General features: G+C 35.4%; 3 protein-coding genes across 3 annotated transcripts; 2 read left to right on the plus strand and 1 right to left on the minus strand.

Moving 5' to 3' along the window:
- Nucleotides 1-976: 976 nt before the first annotated feature.
- Nucleotides 977-6,143, minus strand: LOC132167725 (ATP synthase subunit delta', mitochondrial-like). Its single transcript, XM_059578751.1, has 2 exons — nucleotides 5,760-6,143; nucleotides 977-1,552 (listed from the first exon to the last, which is right to left on the minus strand). Exons 1-2 carry the CDS (start codon nucleotides 6,024-6,026, stop codon nucleotides 1,208-1,210), a joined length of 612 nt encoding a protein of 203 aa, XP_059434734.1. The 5' UTR covers nucleotides 6,027-6,143; the 3' UTR covers nucleotides 977-1,207.
- A 962-nt stretch (nucleotides 6,144-7,105) lies between these two features.
- LOC132166253 (probable dolichyl pyrophosphate Glc1Man9GlcNAc2 alpha-1,3-glucosyltransferase) lies at nucleotides 7,106-12,448 on the plus strand. Its single transcript, XM_059577042.1, has 4 exons — nucleotides 7,106-8,479; nucleotides 10,192-10,398; nucleotides 10,800-11,037; nucleotides 12,028-12,448. The coding sequence occupies exons 1-4, from the start codon at nucleotides 7,778-7,780 to the stop codon at nucleotides 12,426-12,428; spliced, it is 1,548 nt and encodes a 515-aa protein (XP_059433025.1). The 5' UTR covers nucleotides 7,106-7,777; the 3' UTR covers nucleotides 12,429-12,448.
- A 1,517-nt stretch (nucleotides 12,449-13,965) lies between these two features.
- Nucleotides 13,966-16,867, plus strand: LOC132185501 (small ribosomal subunit protein uS17). The gene is made up of 6 exons (XM_059599270.1): nucleotides 13,966-14,074; nucleotides 14,393-14,433; nucleotides 14,541-14,641; nucleotides 15,956-16,100; nucleotides 16,314-16,403; nucleotides 16,541-16,867. The coding sequence occupies exons 1-6, from the start codon at nucleotides 14,063-14,065 to the stop codon at nucleotides 16,629-16,631; spliced, it is 480 nt and encodes a 159-aa protein (XP_059455253.1). The 5' UTR covers nucleotides 13,966-14,062; the 3' UTR covers nucleotides 16,632-16,867.
- Nucleotides 16,868-19,820: the final 2,953 nt, after the last annotated feature.

The raw sequence follows: 19,820 nt of genomic DNA on the forward strand, positions 1-19,820 counted from the left end.
GAAATCAATTTAGACATGTGCATAAGATTTCTTTAAATTCTTTTAGGATTCTGGTATATTACATATCATCATGATTTCATTGTTAAATATTTTACCCTATATCTTAATCTGGATGTGTAAAATGACAACCAAAAAAAAAAAAAAAAATTTATAAATTAATTTATTAAATTGACATTTGTCACTAGAGCAGATACAATGTATATGAGAATCACGTGTTCTAAGAACAGATGCAACATACTCTGTTAAATCATTTTTATTAGACTTATAACTCAAAAGAAAACTATATCCTTTGTAAAATAATCTCCTCATATTTTATTTTGTGAATATAGTAATATTATTTTTCTTGTAATATTTAATCAAACTATAACTATCATCTCCCTTGTATGAAACGCCTAATGACAGTAACAGCTGAGACTTATGTGAGCTTGTAAATTTCTTTTATGTTATTTATTTACATAAACAAGTGTAAAATCATAACAAACACATAATTTAGAATTAGAAAGCATCATGTCATGTTGTGTCCTGTTTAAACGTGTTAATACTTGATTGTTTCAAGTTTTTGTTGGCAACAAGGAACTCAAACTTGGACGGTTGGCCAAAAGGAAGGAAAAAAAAAGAAAACACAACCACCTGAAAGTGACAGATTTGGAATTAATCGATCAGATTTTACATGAGCTACTGTTGAATTGAGTAGTTGACAATATTAAATGGCAATTACACTTTAAATTGAAATTGTAGGGTAGTTTGAAAGGATAGTGGTAGCAAATCGCGTGTCATGAAGTTTAATTTATCAGTAATGCTATATAATCATCATTTTATCCTTCAAAGTTGATGTAATTTTAAAAATCACTATTTGATCTGAGATTGATTATTGATAAGCCACATCAACTTTAGGAGAGATAAAATAGAAGCAAGGACGAAAAAAGATAAGGATGATACTTCTACAGGTTAATTAATCAATGAGTTGCCCACAAAATGAGAACAAAACAAAAGAATAGAGGTAAAATCTCTTGTTCCATGGAAGTTCTGCTCCAACTTTCTGAATGCCAGAATAAATATTTCAGAGATTATTTCCACCAATTTCACATTCAACACAGAAATACAAGAACAAAATGTTTTGAGTAACATTGGCTCCAGGAGACAAATCAAAGTGTCACTGGGCAGCCTTAAAGAAGCAAAAAGTGAGAAAATGGCTAGATCAGCAACACTAGCCTGTGAGAGCAGCGTTGAGAGCACTATGCACATCAACTCCAATTTGAGCTTCAGCTTTCTCCAAGTCAGTTGAGGCAGAGCTCAGCTTCTGAGTGAACTCTGCAAGCCCCTTCTGGACAAGGCTCGGGTCAATTCGGTCAATCGGCACGGCCTCAATGGCAATAATATCTGCATATGAGTTTGCATGGATGAAAGCAAAGCCACTGCTGACGAAATACTTTGCCACGTCATTCCCTTCATGAACTGACAGGACACCAGGTTTCAACTCTGCAATTGTTGCTACATGTCCAGGAAGAACACCCATTTGACCAGTTGTTGCTGGTATTATGACCATGTCGACCTGTACACAAAAATCATGAAAAGTTATAATGAGGGGAAAGAAAGCTTCCTTCAGGTGCATTATAAAAGTATTATGCACTCCACGAAAGTGTTAATGTATACTTCATCCACTTAAACATGTTGAAATGCATGTATTCTGGTCAGAGTTTAATGGCATTCGAAATGGGTCATGTTGCTGTTCAAAGCATTTAACATGATTCTACACCATGAACAATATAATTATACTGGCCGATCATTAGCTATGGTTATTGAACTGTTCATTATTAAAAGCCCCCACAAATTTATTTCACTTTTAAGCAACCACTTGAATCCTAAGTAAAATTCCAAAATGCTAGTTGGAAATTCTCGACTTATGTGATAGGAGATAAAGGTGTACGCAGTCTTTGCTCTCCAAAGAACAAAATAGTAAGTGTAATCAATAGGCGTGCATCATAATTCAAATGCGATTTAGCCAAAAGAGCTTCAAGCGGAAAAATTAAAATAGATTTAATTTCACAAGTTACAAATCCAAACAAGTTCAATACAAGTTCCTTTCAATTAGAAGAGAACCAAACAATGGGAGACACAACATCCTAGTGAACTATTTAAGAAATGCATGCATGAATAAAGAACATTTTGTGGTCACTCGTACTAAAAGGATATATATACATGTATAATATACAACAAATAGAAAAAAACATTCCTCAAAGCATCTACACAAGAATGGCAAAGGTCTTTTCGACTATAGTTAAGAGTATGGGAGGAGAGAAGAGAGAGGAGAATTAAAAAAAAAGGAAGGTTGATGCCAATATAACTCTTTCATAACATGATCCTTCCCTCATTAAATCCTACATCTTCCAAGCACACTTTCTTTTCGTCTTCTCCTTCTCTTTTCCCTGATTGGTATGTTAGACATGCACCCAATGGATTTGAAACTTATGACACACCCTCCAATTAACTCTTCTGGGGGAAGAGGATTCATTGAGTTGAGTTCATTGACCTACATTTTCAAACAAACTTCTTTCTTCACCTCCATGGTTTGCTAAAAACTACTGAAATTAAGGCACAAGGGAAGTAAATTGCACTATAAGTATCATCAACATCCCTTTTATAGACGGTGGAAGATGAGCAAAATAGGAGTGGGAAGACCACATTTTTCTATATGTAAGTAAGGTAGAGATATAAAATTCAGGGGTCCCAAGAAATTAATGTGAAAATCCTAAGCCTAAATAATATGCTAGGACTAGTTCTACCAAGATTCATAGTGTTAATACGAACAAGGATTTGTATAACATTATAGTTACAACATACTTTAGCAATTTACTTATTAAGAGAAATTAATAGAGGAAATTTTGTACCAAAATATCTTTAACACCTAGCTGCAGATTATTTAACCCTCAACAGAGGAAAGCAGAAAACACACAGAATGTTTGTCTCATGGGGAAAATTTGTAGAATCACGACTTGCATGGAAGACAAAGGAATTTCAATACATCCAACAGAACCCACAAGAAAGTTACTCACAGTCCCACTTTCTGAATACCATTTCTTAAAGGAAATACTAGGAATATGCGGTTCCCTGTTGATAACTATATAAAGGACTCTCTTTTAAAATAGAAAGAAATGGTAGAATTACAATAGAAAAGTGTAAACAATCTTTGTAATGATAGGTAACTATGGATTTGTGGGCAACAACTATCTATTGCCACAAAATTTCTTAAATCTTTCTCGTCTATCTAATGCCCACTCATCCAATTCCACCTGCCTGTAGTGACTGGCAGCCACCTGATCATGACTGCCAACAGAGGCTTAAACCTTGATTCTTACCAAGGTACAATCTACATAAACCAAAAGTAGATCCTTTTCACCAGATTCAAAAGTTATATATATATAGAAGAAAAAAAAAAGAACCTAAAATTTGATTTCTTCTTGCAGAAGATGCCTCACCAAAACCAATATCTGTAGCCCAAACTCAGTAAGATCAACTGAGAGCAGATTAAATCCATATTCATTGGACAAATCAAAGAGGCTAAGGTAGCTTTTCATCTCATTTCATTTTCTATCGAACCCACCAAAACCGAAATGCGTTAAGCTGATGGTCAAAACCATGTTTTCAATAAATTTTAGTGTTATGTGCTATAAACGAAAAAAAGGGTAAGCTTAGTTAATTTACTAATTTAAGCCACAATTCACTTTGGAGTGCTTATTCCACAATTCGTGAGCCTTACCAAACAAAATACCAAAATAACACATTGACATTAGTATCAGAAGACAATAATCTAGAGTGTAGACACCTAGCAAGTTCTAACTTATAGGAAGAAAAAAAATGATGAAAACCACACGATAATCAAGGATAAATTTCCTCTTCTTTTGTGTGTGTGGCTAGATAGTACATTTCTTTTTTAGTTTACTATAATTACTGGTGTAAATAGCTAGCCTGAGATCGCTTTTAGTATTGATTTATAATGAACTTCTTTGTAACTGGAGGGAGAAGTTCACAGCTGGCTTTTCTTGGTATCCAGACTGATAAAGCACAACAACCAGTGGTAAGAGAACTTGATTTTTGTTCTAAGGGAAATCTAGCCAATAACATTGTCATGTCTAAGCAATACAGAAGTTTTTTAAAAAAAACAAAAACAAAAACAGATGACTTTACATTCAGCCTAGCCTTCTGCCAGATTTTACTGGAGCTATGATTCTGCTCCAAGTCTAAGAAATTAAAAAGTCCTCTTTCCAATAGATGTTTGTTAATGTGTTTTGGGGGTTGCTTTTTGTTTTGGGTTTGAAACGGATTTTGATGCGACTTTAAAGGTGAGTTTTTTTTGTGTTTATAGGAGTTTTTGTGTATTGGGTTGTTTGTTAATGTTTTTGTTTTGAGAACAAAAAACAAAAAAGTTTAAGAAACATAACTTAAAACCTTAAACCTAGACAGTCACCAGCTATAGCAGCATAATTTTTCAACAAAATTATTCTTTGAAACTCACTTCAGACATCATTTGCATACTTCAGTCTCTAAATGAAAGTTTTCTCTCTGACTTTTGATTGAAAAATAACTGATACATTCTTGATCATTTCAAAATCTTCTCTTCAATGCAACACCCTTTGAACCTATATCAGATACTGCTTGCATCTTTACAAAATAGAAGCACTATGGTAAGCAGGACCATATTGTACAAGAGCTCTATCCCAACCAAGTTATGGGGGCAGCAAGTAATGGTGCCAAATGGTATCAGCATATTGTGCCCATTTTGTTTCTATAATTAAGGACTTCAAAATTATCAAAATTGGTTGTATGCTTAGGCAACTCTACTGACTCGTACAGACTGCCATCGTGATAAAGGACAACTGATTTGATTTTAACAGTTATGTATTTTTTGATCCCAAATATCTCAACCAAGAAGATTCCTGAAAGGAGCATTCATAGAGAGAAGAAAACAAATGTTATTCATCCAAAAAACAAAAACAAATGGTTGATAATACAATGACCACCAAAATCCATACATGAGAAACAATGTAGTTCTTCAGCTAAAGGTGGCCAACAAAAAACATTTCCAGATAATTCTATATAAGTATTGAACCCCAATGACCCCAATGCCAAACAGGTATAGAAAACGTTATGGCATGCAGGAATGCAGGTGCTCACACCAAAGCTACTACCTTCTTTTCTTTATCTTATGTCTTTCATTCTTTGGCTTGGATAAGTCCCAACCCACTACCATTTTCTCTCGGGATAAGCCCTAAGAGAATCGAAATGGTAATCCAACCTCAAAATCAAACTAGGCGCATGTCAATTTTTCAACATTGTCACTTTATTAAAAGCGAGAAATTGACCGTGTTTCATATAGAGCACAATGTGTAATCTAAACTCAAAGTCAAAACTAGCAGAAACCCAATTTCCCACAATGATCACTTTATTAGATTAAGTGAATGAGCTTGCGACTTATAGACAAACAAATGTGAGATACTAAACGTTTTAAATCAAAATTATTGCAAACCCATTTGAAATCTCACAAAAAAAACCAAACCACAAAAGACAATCCCTCACATTGACAAAAAAAGCGTACTATCGACGTCAGAATCAAAATTAAAACGAAACTCACTTGAATTCACATCAAAATAAACCCGACCCACATAAATTTACGCTAAATTAAACCAACCCCAGGAAATAGAATCAGGAAAGTTCAAATCAAAATAAACCAAACCCAGGAAGCAAAATCGGGCGAGACTGACCTCCTTGGTTGATAGCTCAGAGGCATAGGGGAGCACGAAATTGACAGTGAGCTTGGAAGGGATGGAAGAGGGAGTGGGAGGGCGAGGCTGCATGAAGGAGAGGGGGGTCTTGGGAGGTTCCAAGTTGGGTACCACTTTCTTCCACGCCTCCACGAAGTTCTCGTCCGCGGTTGGAGCCACCGGGAGATCGGTGGAGAAGGGTCGAGCCCTAGCTCTGGCGGAGGAGAGAAGGGGTCGGGCCAGGAGGCCGGTGGCTCGGCGGAACATGGTGGGCTCGGGGGGCTCGCTCGGGTCTCGCAGTGTCGGAGAGAGGGGTTTGGGTGCTATGGGGTGCCTTGTGGAAATGGGGAAAGGGATGGCTTGGTTGGTTAGGCTTTGTAGTTGTGGGCTTGGGCTGTTTGGCAGCTGCAGTCTGCAGATGTTGGCCTTTTTTGTGTGGGGGTGGAGTGTGGATTTTTTTTTGTTTTAGAGAAAAAAGGGTAAGCCAAGAGAGATTAATTGTGGATATTATAGTTGGGTGTGACCATATTATCACCTACTTGCTGGGAGCTACACAAGAGGGGCTTAAACGGTCAAAACTGCAGGCGCTTCCTCAAGTCCGATTGAATCATATCTAGCCTCATCAGGACATTAATAAGAATTCAAGACGACTAATACTAATTAGGCATATGAGATGATTCTTTATTGTAAAAATTCGAACCAATGCCCTAATACATGTTTCGACCATTTGAGAATTTTCTTAGGCCATTAAATCACTACCCTCTCAATGGTTGTAGTGTCGATTTAGCCTTGCAATTTGTTGGATATCTTTAGCTAAAGATAGATAAAAAGTGGCAAAGCCCTCTCAGCAGTAACTTTTATTTGAGAAGTGTTCAATTACAATTCTACCCTTCATTATTTGACCGGTCCATTCAATTGGTGAGGAATAAATGATTTTATTTCGATTTGTTTTGTCTTTTCACCAAAATCTGCACTAGCTTCTTCACACATAGACCCACGTTATTAGGGTTAGGCGTCGGTAAAAAAAATTTTGTTTCGCCAAAATGTTGGTAAAGTCGAAAATTTCACGGACTTATTTCGTCAAATTTTTGTCCCGACCACTGATAGGCGGCCGGTAAAGTTGGTATGTGAAAAAATTGAAAATTATTGGAGAAGTTAGTCGGTAAAGTCGGTTAAATTAACAAATTTTATTTAGTTTACTGAACCAAATTTGTCGAAAAAAAAAAAAAAAAAATGTTTCACCTACCGCCTATTAGTTAATCGGTGTCAGTAGAAATTGATCGGCTATCGGTCGATAGGAGGTCAAAAATCGGTACGCGGTGAATTTGGTGAGGCCTACACGTTATCTCCTTCGGCCTCCAAAGGAAAAAAATTTCTCTCCCCAAAATCATACACATCTCTGCTCTCTCTCCCCCACCCCCACGCCTTCGGATTCCGGCGACGCCACGTCCACCCAGATCGGAGACGCCACCCTAGGACGACGACCAACAGTGCCTTCGCCCACCATCCAGTGCTTCTCTCCTCAAACGCTCCTTTCTCTCCTCCCTCTCTATCCCCCTTCGTCCTATAGATTTAGACTGAATAGGTGATTGATTGTATTGAAATTTCAGGGTTGGGTTTCGGTTTAGAGTATTCTTGAGTTGTGTTGGTTGATTTTGTTGGGTTGCTCTTTCAACATTGCCGGTTCTTTTGCGGAGGTTTCATCCCCAAAACAATGGAGAGAGACCATAGATGAAGATTTTTGTGGTGTTAAAAGAAAAAAGAAATAAATAAAAAGTAGAAATTAAAATAAATAATCTGCTGAGTTTACATTAAAATTTAAAATTGAGCAGGCAAAATAAAAAAGAGGGGCCTTTAGTAGTTAAAGAATGGAGTTTGCTTTGAGAAGTTAAGGTATACATGGAGCTGCAACTTTTCGCACGCTCTCAAGGTGTTTGATGGATGGGATGCTTGAATGAAACTTGGCTACTTGGCTTCGTTAAACGCAGAGTTCCTGGGGTTTTCACAAACCTGCATCTATGTCAGAGCTTTTATGGTTCTTCGGGGTGGCAGCCTGCGTAAAGCTCCTCCTCATCCCATCCTACCATAGCACAGACTTCGAGGTCCACCGCCACTGGCTCGCTCTCACCCACTCCCTCCCTCTCTCCAAATGGTACTCCGACGAGACCAGCCCCTGGACCCTCGACTACCCTCCCTTCTTCGCCTACTTCGAGCGCGTTCTTTCCATTTTCGCCAACCTCATCGACACCCAAATCGTTCATCTCCAAGAGGGCCTCAACTATAGCTCCGACACTGTGGTTTTGTTCCAAAGAATCACTGTGATCTTGTCTGATTTGTGCTTGTTATATGGGGTTTATAGATTGACCAAGGATTTGGATTCAAGGAGGCGAATTTCGATCTGGGTATTGATCATTTGGTCCCCGATGCTTGTGATTGTGGACCATATGCATTTCCAGTACAATGGGTTTCTGTTGGGGCTCTTACTGATGTCGCTTTCGTATTTGGAGGAAGGGAGAGACTTGATGGGCGGGTTTGTTTTTGCGGTTCTGTTGTGCTTCAAGCACTTGTTTGCGGTGGCGGCGCCCGTTTATTTTGTGTACTTGTTGCGGCATTACTGTTGGGGCGGATTTGTGAGGGGCTTCAGGCGGCTTTCGGTTTTGGGGGCGGTGGTTGTAGCGGTTTTTGCAGCGGCGTATGCACCGTTTGTCTATCATGGGCAGGTGAATGAACTCCCATTTTTTTTTTTATGCTGCTTTTGTTTTAGGTGGTAATGTTGCTCTTATGTGCCATTCTCTTATCTTTGCCATTGTGGGAAAAACTTGTATCATAGCAACCCTTGCTTGTGGCTAGTTATTCAATCCTTGGACTTGAGTTTATATTTGTGAAACCTTGCAAAATGATGTATAGGTGTGTAATTTTGTTTAATGTACTGTGTTATTCTGGTAATTTTTTCCTTTTTAGATGAGAAATAAGTTATTTTTTCCTTTTGTTAATGTGAATCCAAGGAGTTGGCTTGGAAGTTCTCAGTTAAGAAATTATCTTGAGGAAAGAGCTGAAGTCATGATTTTTGAACAAAAACATTTCCCATAAGGTGACTGTAGGTAGGTCTAAATGCAGCGTGGTTAAGTAAGTTTAAGTAATAGTTTGTCTCTTAACTACATTTTGAATTCCTATTCTACTGTGTTCTAGTTCAGAGAAATAAACTACGGAAATCATGTAAAGGAATCTTCATTGCACATAAAATGCTTTAAGAACCTGAAGGTGCAAGTAGAACAAGTTCAAGATTCAGTAATGAATGCGTTTATGAAGAATTTGAGGAACAAAATATTCCATCTCTTTCATGGTTTTTTAATATTTTAGAGTATTCTGTTCCAAATAGTCAACATTGATCTTGAACCTCTATGACAGAAATTCAGGTTTCTTTGTCTTATATTTGTTTATTTATTAATTATGTTTTGAATTTTAGATTGAAACTAACTGAAGCTTCTCTTTGTTATTGTTCAAGTAAAGTTATTTTTTTGTAGGCAAGCAAAAGAAAACGCACTTGTTTATAGTGTTAAAGTGTACAAATAACAAATTTTCGTATGAAGTTTTGAGTTTATAACCAATCATTGTTTGCGCTAATAATTACACATGGATATATGTTTTATACAATTCTAACATGTTTGATTGGGTTTGGGAAGGCTTATTCCACAACATAAGAAACCTAACTGATGCAGTTGGAACACTGTTCAGAATAAATATCTCTGTTTTAGTGGGTTTCTTTTTTTTCACTTGCAAGGATCTTAATGCGTATTAATCTCATCTAGTTCAAAGTAGTATTGGGTACTTGCCACATCATATATATATATTTTATGAGCCAATCTTATTTTTAACTTTGCACATCGTATTTTTGACACATTATGTACTTATCACATGAAATGGTTTTCAATAGGATTGAATGCATCTTTTCTTCAATATTTTTCTTGAATTACCCTTGATTTATGCGAATATGAATTGGATTTGAACAATCATTAGTTTAGATGGTTAAAGAATAAATAAAGGTGGAGTATGAAAGGAAATGCATGAGCTCACATAATTTAGGGCAGTCTTCACTAAGGGATAGCTTGATGGACTTCTAAGTTCCTGTTGAACATTGCATCAGTTTCTCACGTTTACCCACATCTTAATCGTATAATGTGGAACTCATCAAGCCTATGACATCTCTAGTCAAGTTATGAGAAACAAATGAAGTTTGTTGAAAGAGTTACTATGGGATCTATGTAACGCAAGTATGCTGCCCTTTGGACAATTAATGATAATGGCATTTGGAACAATTTGCCTAAAGCTTATGTTTTAGCAGATTAGCCTAACAACTAACAGCTGAAAGCCATCACTCCTTACTTTGTATTATTCTTAAATATGTGTTGATAATTTAATTCTTTCCTTGCAGATACAACAAGTCCTTCACCGTATGTTTCCTTTCGGCAGAGGACTTTGCCATGCATATTGGGCTCCAAATTTTTGGACATTTTATATTATTTTAGATAAAGGACTTGCCTTTTTCCTTAAAAAGCTTGGGTTTGCCATTCAGATACCAGCAGCTTCATTCACTGGTGGGCTAGTGGGGGATTCCTCACCTTTCGCTATACTACCTCAGGTAATTCTATAAGGCAAGCTTGACTAAGATGCACATAATTGGGAAGTAATCAGACTGAACCTGATGCTGTAAATCTACCAAACTGATCAAAGATGGTTAAATTCATTGGCATTGGTTATTTGGTGTTTAGAAAAAAATTTCCTTGGCTCTACTGCCAGGTGTTACTTGTTCTAGTTTATTGACAATATAAGCTAGCCATAGGAGGGAAGCTCATTAATTAATTATTAACCATCTCCATTTAGTGAGCTGGTTACTTTGTAAGAGATTATTGATTGAGGATTTGACCTTTTGTTCTTTCAGCATGGAGGTCGGTTGATGAAATTTGGTTTTGCTTTTTATCTAAATTAATTTCTAAATGCCAGTGAGACTTCATTTCTATATCTGAATGAATGAAATGGCAGATCACCCCCTTGACAACCTTTACAATGGTCCTGCTTGCCTTATCTCCTTGTCTTATTAAGGCTTGGAGAGATCCCCGGCCAGGGATGATTACTAGATGGGTAGCCTATGCTTACACATGTGGTTTCTTATTTGGATGGCATGTTCATGAGAAAGCATCTCTCCACTTTGTGATTCCCCTTGCCACTGTTGCGGTGCAAAATTTGGACAATGCAAGGCATTATTTCTTGCTATCAATAGGTAAGCTTCTTCCTGCTTGTGCCATCTCTTTATTAGCTACTGGGGGTTACTTGTGGGTCCTTTTGTTTCTGTTTAGGTTATTATGCTTTAAGATGCATTTGCATTGACCTGGGATTTTGCTAGATGCTGCAGTTTTATTTCAGTGTTTGCTTTCTGCTGTCTCTTTTGTCTTTCTGATTTTAGAAATTGTCTTTAGTTTGAAATTTGGTTGTGCACCGCTCTTGGGATTTACGTAATTCTCTGAACAATCATAACCTCTTAGCGTGATTCTTGTGTGTACTAAAAATGGTAGAACTAGCATCATATATGAGTTCTGTTTTTGGGCTTTTGTCTCCTTAACCCCAGACTACCTTCATGGGCACATTACTTATGTTTTGCTCTCACCATGTTGCCTTGTCCATAAACTCCTTTACTGTTTGCTGTTATGGATAAATTTCCAACTGCATAGTTTCTCATCACTTGTCATTCTTTTTTTTTTGGTGAATCATCACTTGTTATTCTTATTACCCTTACTTAAAGTCTAAAATTTCAGTCAAATATTGAGTCTTGCAAATTAAAGCACGGAATTGAGTGGGAATCATGAACAAGTAATGGTATGGTTCTTTGCTTGGGCTTTGTTGAGTTGAGCTTAATTACCAAATAGATTTGGCAAGAAAAAGACAGTATTTTGAATCTTATATCAGGCCAAAGCAAAATCCTGAAAATTCCTTTTTTTAGGTAATTGTATAAGTTTTATGGATGGGAGTGTCTAAATAATACACATTTTGATGCGGTGAAGCTTTTCTGAATGACTTAACTTAGAACCTTGGAAACAATTAAATAGATGCACTATTCATAATTTAGGACATTGTATGGCATGGATTAATATACTTGTCCTCCCTAAATAGCTTTCCTGCATTCACTTTTTCCTTTCCTTCAGCATTTTTTCGTGGGGGGCGGGGTTCCAAACGTGTACGCTAATTTGTGGAATGTGTTTATGCTATTTTGCAGTTTCTTGCTACTCCTTGTTCCCTCTTCTGTTTGAAGCCCAAGAATACCCAATAAAAGTCCTCTTGCTGCTGCTACACTCCATTATAATGTGGCTTGCATTTTCTGCACAATTCACTAAGGAAGAAACTGCACCTATAAAGAAAAAAGTTGATCAATTGGAGAAGAGAAGTTCCAACGCGACTGCCAAGAGAGGAGAAGGGTTTGTTATAGGAGGGGTTGAGAAGAGTTACTTGGTAGGTCTTTTGGCGGTCGAGATATGGGGCCAGCTTTTGCATCCCTTACTTTTTGGTGATAAGCTTTCTTTTGTACCCCTTATGTTGATTTCTATATATTCTGGATTAGGGATCATGTACTCTTGGATTTGGCAATTGAGATGGATCATAAGATCCCCCAATATATAATTTCTTGTGTTTGGATTGCTTGTAATATGACATTCAAAAAGGTGCATTTTCCATGTTGAATGGATTGATGATGATAAAGTCACATTTAGGAAACACAACTCATACTCAAATTTGGAAGAAATACAAGTTCCTCCACCATTTTATTGGGTCTCATGTTACTTATTACCATTCTGATTCACAATATATATATATATATATATATATATATATATAATGACAAAAGTAAAGCACTATACATTAGTCTATGGCATGTCAACATATCATTGGCAGTTATGACACTGGAAGATTATCTTGCAATATGATATTGTCAAATGTCTTGCATATTTGGGTTCTATAATTGGAAATCATCTTCTTATTTGGAGGTTCATCAATGAATTACTGTCTTGTCCATAAATTCTTGACTATCATTTACAGGAATTATGATCATCTCTACTTCATTTGAACTGGAGAATATCCAATTAGTTATAGTGGAAGAATATTTTTGTTTCCTTAAAAAGTGAAAAGACAAAATTATTTATCCACTATAATTAATTGGACATTATCCAGTTTATTTGAACCAAAGAGGATCCTATTCCCATTTATGGTGTTGTATTTAATCACTAAATTTGGTAAAATTTATAGCATTCTGACCATATATGCTAATACTGTGTTTTGATTCTCTTTATTTGGAATAACGCCCACAAGAAGGCTTTGTTCATTGCATAGCGAAGAACTTTTTTTAGAACTTGACATGCTACGAATCCTACGTTATTCAGGAAACATGAAGCCCATGGGCAATTGGGCATATAAGTATGGAAGTTGGTCTACTCAACGAAATTACAGAAGAAAATAATTAAAATAAATAACCTTGTCCAAAATGAAATTACTATGATCATACTTGGGACAGTAATGACTGCCTTTGTGTGTTCTTCACCATATTAAACATACTCAAATATAATATAAAACTAATTAGGGCATCAAAGTCCAAACCCTACACGTTTTTTTTTTTTGTAAGAAAAAAAAGGTATCAACAAGAACCCCTAGTAGGTCAATCACAAACAAATATTATTAAGTCAGATTATAATATATTAATATTATAGTTATTACTTTTAAGTAAATGATTCACATTTATTTGTACGTAGGCAATAATAGACCCAAAAATAGCTATTTTGTTATCTGGTTGCGTCATTATTACTAGGACACTAAGTTATTTTTTAAAGTAACAGTATTTTTATTTATTTTTGGTTAAAATTTGTATTGTTGTCAAACAAATAAATATAAATCGTCATTACATTCTAGTTTGTTGTATACGTATTTAGGTAATCATCATTCTAATGTACCAGATGAATCCTACAAGTTTTGTAATTCATTAAATGTTTTTTTATTATATTTAAAAATGTAAAATTCAAAGTATTTAATTAAATATAATAATTAAGATTTTAAGAACCCTAATTAACTAGAAAATCTATAAACCATTAAAAAAAAAAAATCCCATGTCACAGCCCAACTCATTTGGCCACCGTCCAACTAAAGTGCCACATAAGAGACCACTTATAAAGCTCCTAAACAAGCTGCTGTCTCTTCCTTTGGCTTCCTTTAGGGTTTCTGCTTCTGGAGTCGACTCTTCCTCGCACTTTCTCCCAGTCTTCTCAACCATGGCTGAACAGGTTCAGATCTCAATCTCTCTCTCTCTCTCTCTCTCTCTCTCTCTATATATATATATATATATATATATCCGTGTGTGTATTGCTGTTCTTATGGCATGTTAGGTTTTGCGGCGTTATTCATGTACTGTTGTAATAGACTGAATATTGGGTGTTTATGCACTGTTTGGTTGGCTAGAAAATGTAATATATATATATATATATTGAGTCTTGGTATCTAACTGAGAATATATTTATAGGCTGAGGCTAAGATATTACAATTTCCCAAGCTTTTAAGTGAAAGTGTTGCTTTGATGCTTATTTTATGTGTTACTGGTGCAGACTGAGAAGGCATTTCTGAAGCAGCCCAAGGTGTTTCTATGGTACTGAAAAAATGGATTTAGGTTTCATTACCTTGCATTTATTTGTTTATTTGTCTTATTTTTTGTGAGGTGGTTTTTGATTTTGTTGGGAATGTGTTTGGTTTTAGCTCAAAGAAATCTGGGAAGGGTAAGAGGCCTGGAAAGGGTGGGAACCGCTTTTGGAAGAGCGTTGGGTTGGGTTTCAAGACACCCAGAGAGGCAATTGAAGGTTTGCTTGCTTTGTCAGATTTGGTTTATGTTTGTTCTCTATAAGTCTCTGTTTGTGGGCAAACTAATTCCAAATGTGAAAGAACTTGATTAAATTTTTTTAGATTGCCTTTTCCAATGCTTCCTCTTAGATAGATCAAACTCCATTATCTGCTTGTATGAACACCTGCACATGCATAGGCCAAAGTCCACACTCGTTGGTATCTAAGGTTTATTCTGAGCAGTTGATGGTAACATAATTTTTACTCTTAGAACCTAAGATGTAAATCCACATCCACACCCTACTTATCAAAAAAAAAAAGAGGTAAATCCACATCCTAAAACTGTTCCTGTTAAACTAATTGGTTGACTAGTTATGCTATCTTAAAGTCCACTTAGGGTGACAATTCGTTGCATATCGGGTTCGAGTTGTGTTGAGGTATGAGTATAAAATTATATAGGTCAATTTTAATCCAACCCATTTAACTAAATAGGTCAGACCCTTCAACCCTAACTCGCTAATTTCATGTTGGGTTCGTGGGTTGTATAAAAAATTGCAAACCTTTATATCGTGTGTCGGGTTTGGGTTGTGTCAAGGCATGGGTATAAGACAATATAGGTCAATCCTAACCTGACCTATTTAATTAAACATGTCATATCTCTTAGCCCTAACTTGCTGATTTCATGTTGGGTTCATGTCGAGTTTTCAGGTTGTGTCTAAATTACCGGCCCTAACACTTATGTGTGCAATGATACAAGTGTCATAAACCAATATAAGATACTGAACAACTTAATCAACCAGCAAAGGTATTTGTTTCCAGACATTAAAGTTCTTCGTTGTTGTTGTAGTGCCTGTAGTCTTAGGCTTCCAAATTGGATGTTCTCTTCATATCTAATTAAGTTCGCAGCTTCATATGTAATCAATGACTTAATTTAAGCATTAGCACAATATAATTTTGGAGAACTACTGATGGGCCTAGCCTAATGGATTTTTCTATGAGATCAAATGTGAGCTAAGATTCTTACAGATTTGATGGCTCCATCCTGTTCTTCACTCATAATCTATAAATTGAAAACTTGAGCTGAACTTGTCTCATTATAGCTAATTTACACACATGACCATTGCTCGCACAAAAAAGCAGTCGTTATTTTTTTACTTTATTTTTTATTTTTTGCAATATTTAAATCTCTGTAATTTTCTCATTAGCATCCGATACACATGCATGTATTTCCATATTCTTATATGCCAATTTGCTACTGATTAAGAATTCATGATTTTTCTCAAATTCCCATTTGAAGAATGATTTTTGCAACCGATGGCATCGCTTGTTTGCAGGAACATATATAGACAAGAAGTGCCCGTTCACTGGCAATGTTTCTATCAGAGGACGTATTCTTGCTGGCACTTGCAACAGTGCCAAGATGATGAGGACCATCATTGTTCGAAGGAACTACCTTCACTTTGTCAAGAAATATCAAAGGCATGAACATAACTTCTTACATATATATACCATGGTCTCTCATCTTCAAAATCCATTTCTTCGTTTTCTGTTCTAACAGACTAGTGATAAATCTGTGCTTGCAAAAAGAAGTTTTCTTAATGCATGATCGTAATATTGGATTCGTGGCCCTATCTTCCATTCTCAATTTCTTTCTATAAGTTACATTATCCATCTTCTGGTATTGCTTTTCAGATATGAAAAAAGGCACTCGAACATTCCAGCACATATTTCTCCATGCTTCCGTGTGAAAGAAGGAGATCATGTTACTGTCGGCCAATGCAGGTTTAAATTAACCGCTGATCCTATTCTTCCCCCCTTTAAAATGATTCCACTGGTTTCTAGTGTTCCAATATTACACTTTTCCGGTCAGGCTGTACTTATTATAACTTAATATTTTAAAATGTTCATTCATTTTACAGGCCATTGTCAAAGACAGTGAGGTTCAATGTGTTGAAAGTCATTCCAGCTGGCTCTTCTGGTGGTGGGAAGAAGGCATTCACGGGATTGTGAAGAGTTTGGTCCTTAGAGGATTAAATTTTTGTAGGAATTTGCTCGATTTTTTTTTTTTTCCATCGATTTCTATATCTTTGGTAGTTCTCAGTACTTTTGATGGATGGATTAGAAGTCTATCTTATGTTACTTTTCCTGAAACTTCTTGGTTGAGTGATTTTTTATGGATAAGATGTATTTTCTTGATTACATGTTTAGGGGGATTAAAAATAATAATATTTTCTTTTGCAATGATTGTTTTGGTTAGCAAGTTGCCTTTGACGTTTCTAGAATGTGGAACACAATAAATTGATACTTGCTATGCTCGTCTGATACTTGATATTGGTTTGGTTTTATGGATTTGGTTTAGGTGCCGTAAAAAAAAAACGAGATCTTCTGTAATTTTTTAACGTTAGAAAAACCAAATCCAAATATCAATTCTTTTTTAATGTTTTTGAGGAGAGGGAAAAAAACAATTAGTACAAGATGAAGTCTTTGCTGCTGGTTAAGTGAGTAAATGCATAAAAGAAAAGAGTTTGGCTTGTTTCCACTACAAAATTATTAAATTAACGTTGGAAATAAGATGATTAAGGAAGACTTACTGGAACAATCTCTACCCTTTATTTTTCTTTTACCGGAACACTCGGTGATTTTTCAGTGGAAGGAAGCCAAACTCAAAAATCTAGTACCATGATTGCATTGGCATTTGGCATTTGGCATGCCTCTTTCCTAATTGAGCACACTGCAGTAAACTTTTTATAACCATGACTTAGCAGTGAAGTCGACCAAACCACATTAAAAAAATAAAAAACACAGAAAAGGGTGCCTGTGTCACCCCTTGTCTCTGGGGATCTTTCGATCCCAAGTACAATAAACATGTACTGAAAAAACAAAGAGAAGAAGGAGAGCTTTTCAGTTTTCATTCACAAAAACAAGACCAACATTCATAGCTTTGGAAAGCATGCCAGGAGTCCAAAGGAAGCAAAGACAGAGGGACAGAGAAGAGAAGGGCTGTTACTTTTATTTATTTATTTATTTTTGTTTTTAAATCATGGGGGTGTTATTATTATATTACATGGTATTGGGTTGTGTATTTACAGCTTTTTCAATAATTATAAGTTTGAAGAAAGTGGGAAGAGGTGGATGACTTGCATTGAATACCATCTTATCATGTTCATGTTCAACAGAAAGAAACTTGCATTTTTTAATGACCATGCCAGGTGGCCCATTCCTCACCTTTGATGCAGTTTCTCAATCCCCCAAAGTTTAATGCTTTGTTTGGGGCAGTGGCTGCAGCTCACCTGATTCAATTAAACCCTTCACCCACCTCTCTCTCTGAACTACTGATCTTAGCATTCAAGTTTTTCACTGTTTATATACATTCATAAATTGGAGTTGTCCTTTTGAAAGTCTTCTGGGGGCTTTCTTCTTGTTTTTTTTTTTTTTTGGAATAAATATTGTGCCACCTTGCCCTTTTTATATATGGAATTCTCACTACTTTTGTTAGATCATCTCTATAAGAACAGCATTAAGTTGGATAAAAATAGAAACGCTTTGGTTTTCTTTTTGTGAATTTTTACTTTGTTATTATTTTTTAAAAGGGCATTTTGAACATTTTAACATAAATTGTTAAAATTAAAAGAGGCCAAAACTTGAGATGCCGACACGACAAAATTTTTAACTTCAAGGTTATGATTACAAATTTACTTATACTTTAGAGAATCACCTCCGGCTCTCTTTTTCTTTTTGGACCGTTTCAAAGGTTTCAAGATGTGCCAATTCTCGAGAACACTTAATTGTTAAATGGGCCGCTTTTCGCTCTATATTTCAAAGCATTTCTAATTATTCCCCTTTTCTTTCTTCTCTGAGGATTAGGAACACCACTTGTAAACTCAACAACCATTGCTATTTTTTGGCACAAAAAAGGATTCTTTGTCTTCGGAGCATACCAAGATTGTCAAGAAAGCAAGTACCCCGGCACACATGCATCATGCATGCATGAGAGAGAGAGAGATGATGATCATGCGACAAGATAATAATATTAACATAATGGAAGAGAATAATGACATGGTCATGCCACTTTGTTTTACCCTTAATAGGGGGATAATGAGAGTTACATGCTTATATTATATTATTATGGAATAATATTGGACCGCCTATCTTGTTGGTTTGCGTCTCCATTTAGTATACCACCTAACTCTTATCCAATTGTACATTATTTATTTAATGTTCCAATATTGCTTATGTGTCCTTTGTAGCATTGAAAATATATAATTTAGTAGGTCAACTAATAATAACAAATAGATTAGCGGCTCGGTTTATCGAAAAACTCAATTTAATGTTAGAGATTATATGGCTTTGCCAGATCTCCTATCATTCATACAAGCAATTATGTTGACTTTCTATTTCTTAGTGTATCGAATTTCTTTGACTTTCAAATTTTAATAGGTTTCACATATCTAGGTCAAATGTTTTTTTGTTTTTTCATTTTAACCTCACACAATGTTTATAGTAAAATAAGATAAAAGGAAAAAAAAAAATTATAAAGTATTACAGGTAAAATTAATTATTTAACGACCCGAAATAAAATGGCAATTTTAACTATAGTCTAGTTTCAATTATTGTGAATAGGTACATGCATTGTTTCATGAATTTGACTTAAGTACGGTAAAAAATAAATAAAAATTAGGAGAAACTTTACTTTATAACTACTGCGCGTTTTGAGAATATCCAAAAAATTTAAAAACTCTCAATTTATATCCTTAAACTTTTAATTTCAATCAATTTACCCCCTCCATTAGTTTTAGCCGGAAATGCCTAAAAATACCAAATTACCCTTCAATTTTTTATTTTTTTAAAAAAAGAAAATTAAGAGTAAATTTGAAATTTTATAAAATAGTAAGGGGTATAAACATCATTTTATTACCTTTAACGTTTAAAATCTGACAGATGGGGTAAATTGATTGAAATTGAAAGTTTAAGAGTGTAATTTGAGAGTTTTTAAATTTTGAGGGTCTTCTCAAAACGCGCAATAATTTTAGGGTTTAAAGTGAAGTTTCCGAAAAAAAAAAAAAAAAAGAATACCAACAATTTAAAACACTTCTTGATCATATCAAAACATTTTTTTGGACCCAAAATCAAAACACATTTTTAAAACCATTTAAAAAAAAAAAAGAGATCCATTTTAATTAATCAAAATGTTTGATTGAC

Source organism: Corylus avellana, chromosome ca1 (assembly GCF_901000735.1).
Source record: "Corylus avellana chromosome ca1, CavTom2PMs-1.0".
NCBI classification, from domain to species: domain Eukaryota; kingdom Viridiplantae; phylum Streptophyta; class Magnoliopsida; order Fagales; family Betulaceae; genus Corylus; species Corylus avellana.

Bases quoted from the DNA above. Each gene is read 5' to 3' on its own strand.
- LOC132167725 (XM_059578751.1), bottom strand. From the start codon at position 6,026: ATGTTCCGCCGAGCCACCGGCCTCCTGGCCCGACCCCTTCTCTCCTCC. The intron at 1,553-5,759 runs GTCAGTCTCGCC...TTTTGTGTACAG, and splicing joins CTGAGCTATCAACCAAGGAG to GTCGACATGGTCATAATACC.
- LOC132166253 (XM_059577042.1), top strand. From the start codon at position 7,778: ATGTCAGAGCTTTTATGGTTCTTCGGGGTGGCAGCCTGCGTAAAGCTC. The intron at 8,480-10,191 runs GTGAATGAACTC...CTTTCCTTGCAG, and splicing joins CGTTTGTCTATCATGGGCAG to ATACAACAAGTCCTTCACCG. The intron at 11,038-12,027 runs GTAAGCTTCTTC...GCTATTTTGCAG, and splicing joins TTATTTCTTGCTATCAATAG to TTTCTTGCTACTCCTTGTTC.
- LOC132185501 (XM_059599270.1), top strand. The intron at 14,642-15,955 runs GTTTGCTTGCTT...GCTTGTTTGCAG, and splicing joins ACCCAGAGAGGCAATTGAAG to GAACATATATAGACAAGAAG. The intron at 16,404-16,540 runs GTTTAAATTAAC...TTCATTTTACAG, and splicing joins GTTACTGTCGGCCAATGCAG to GCCATTGTCAAAGACAGTGA.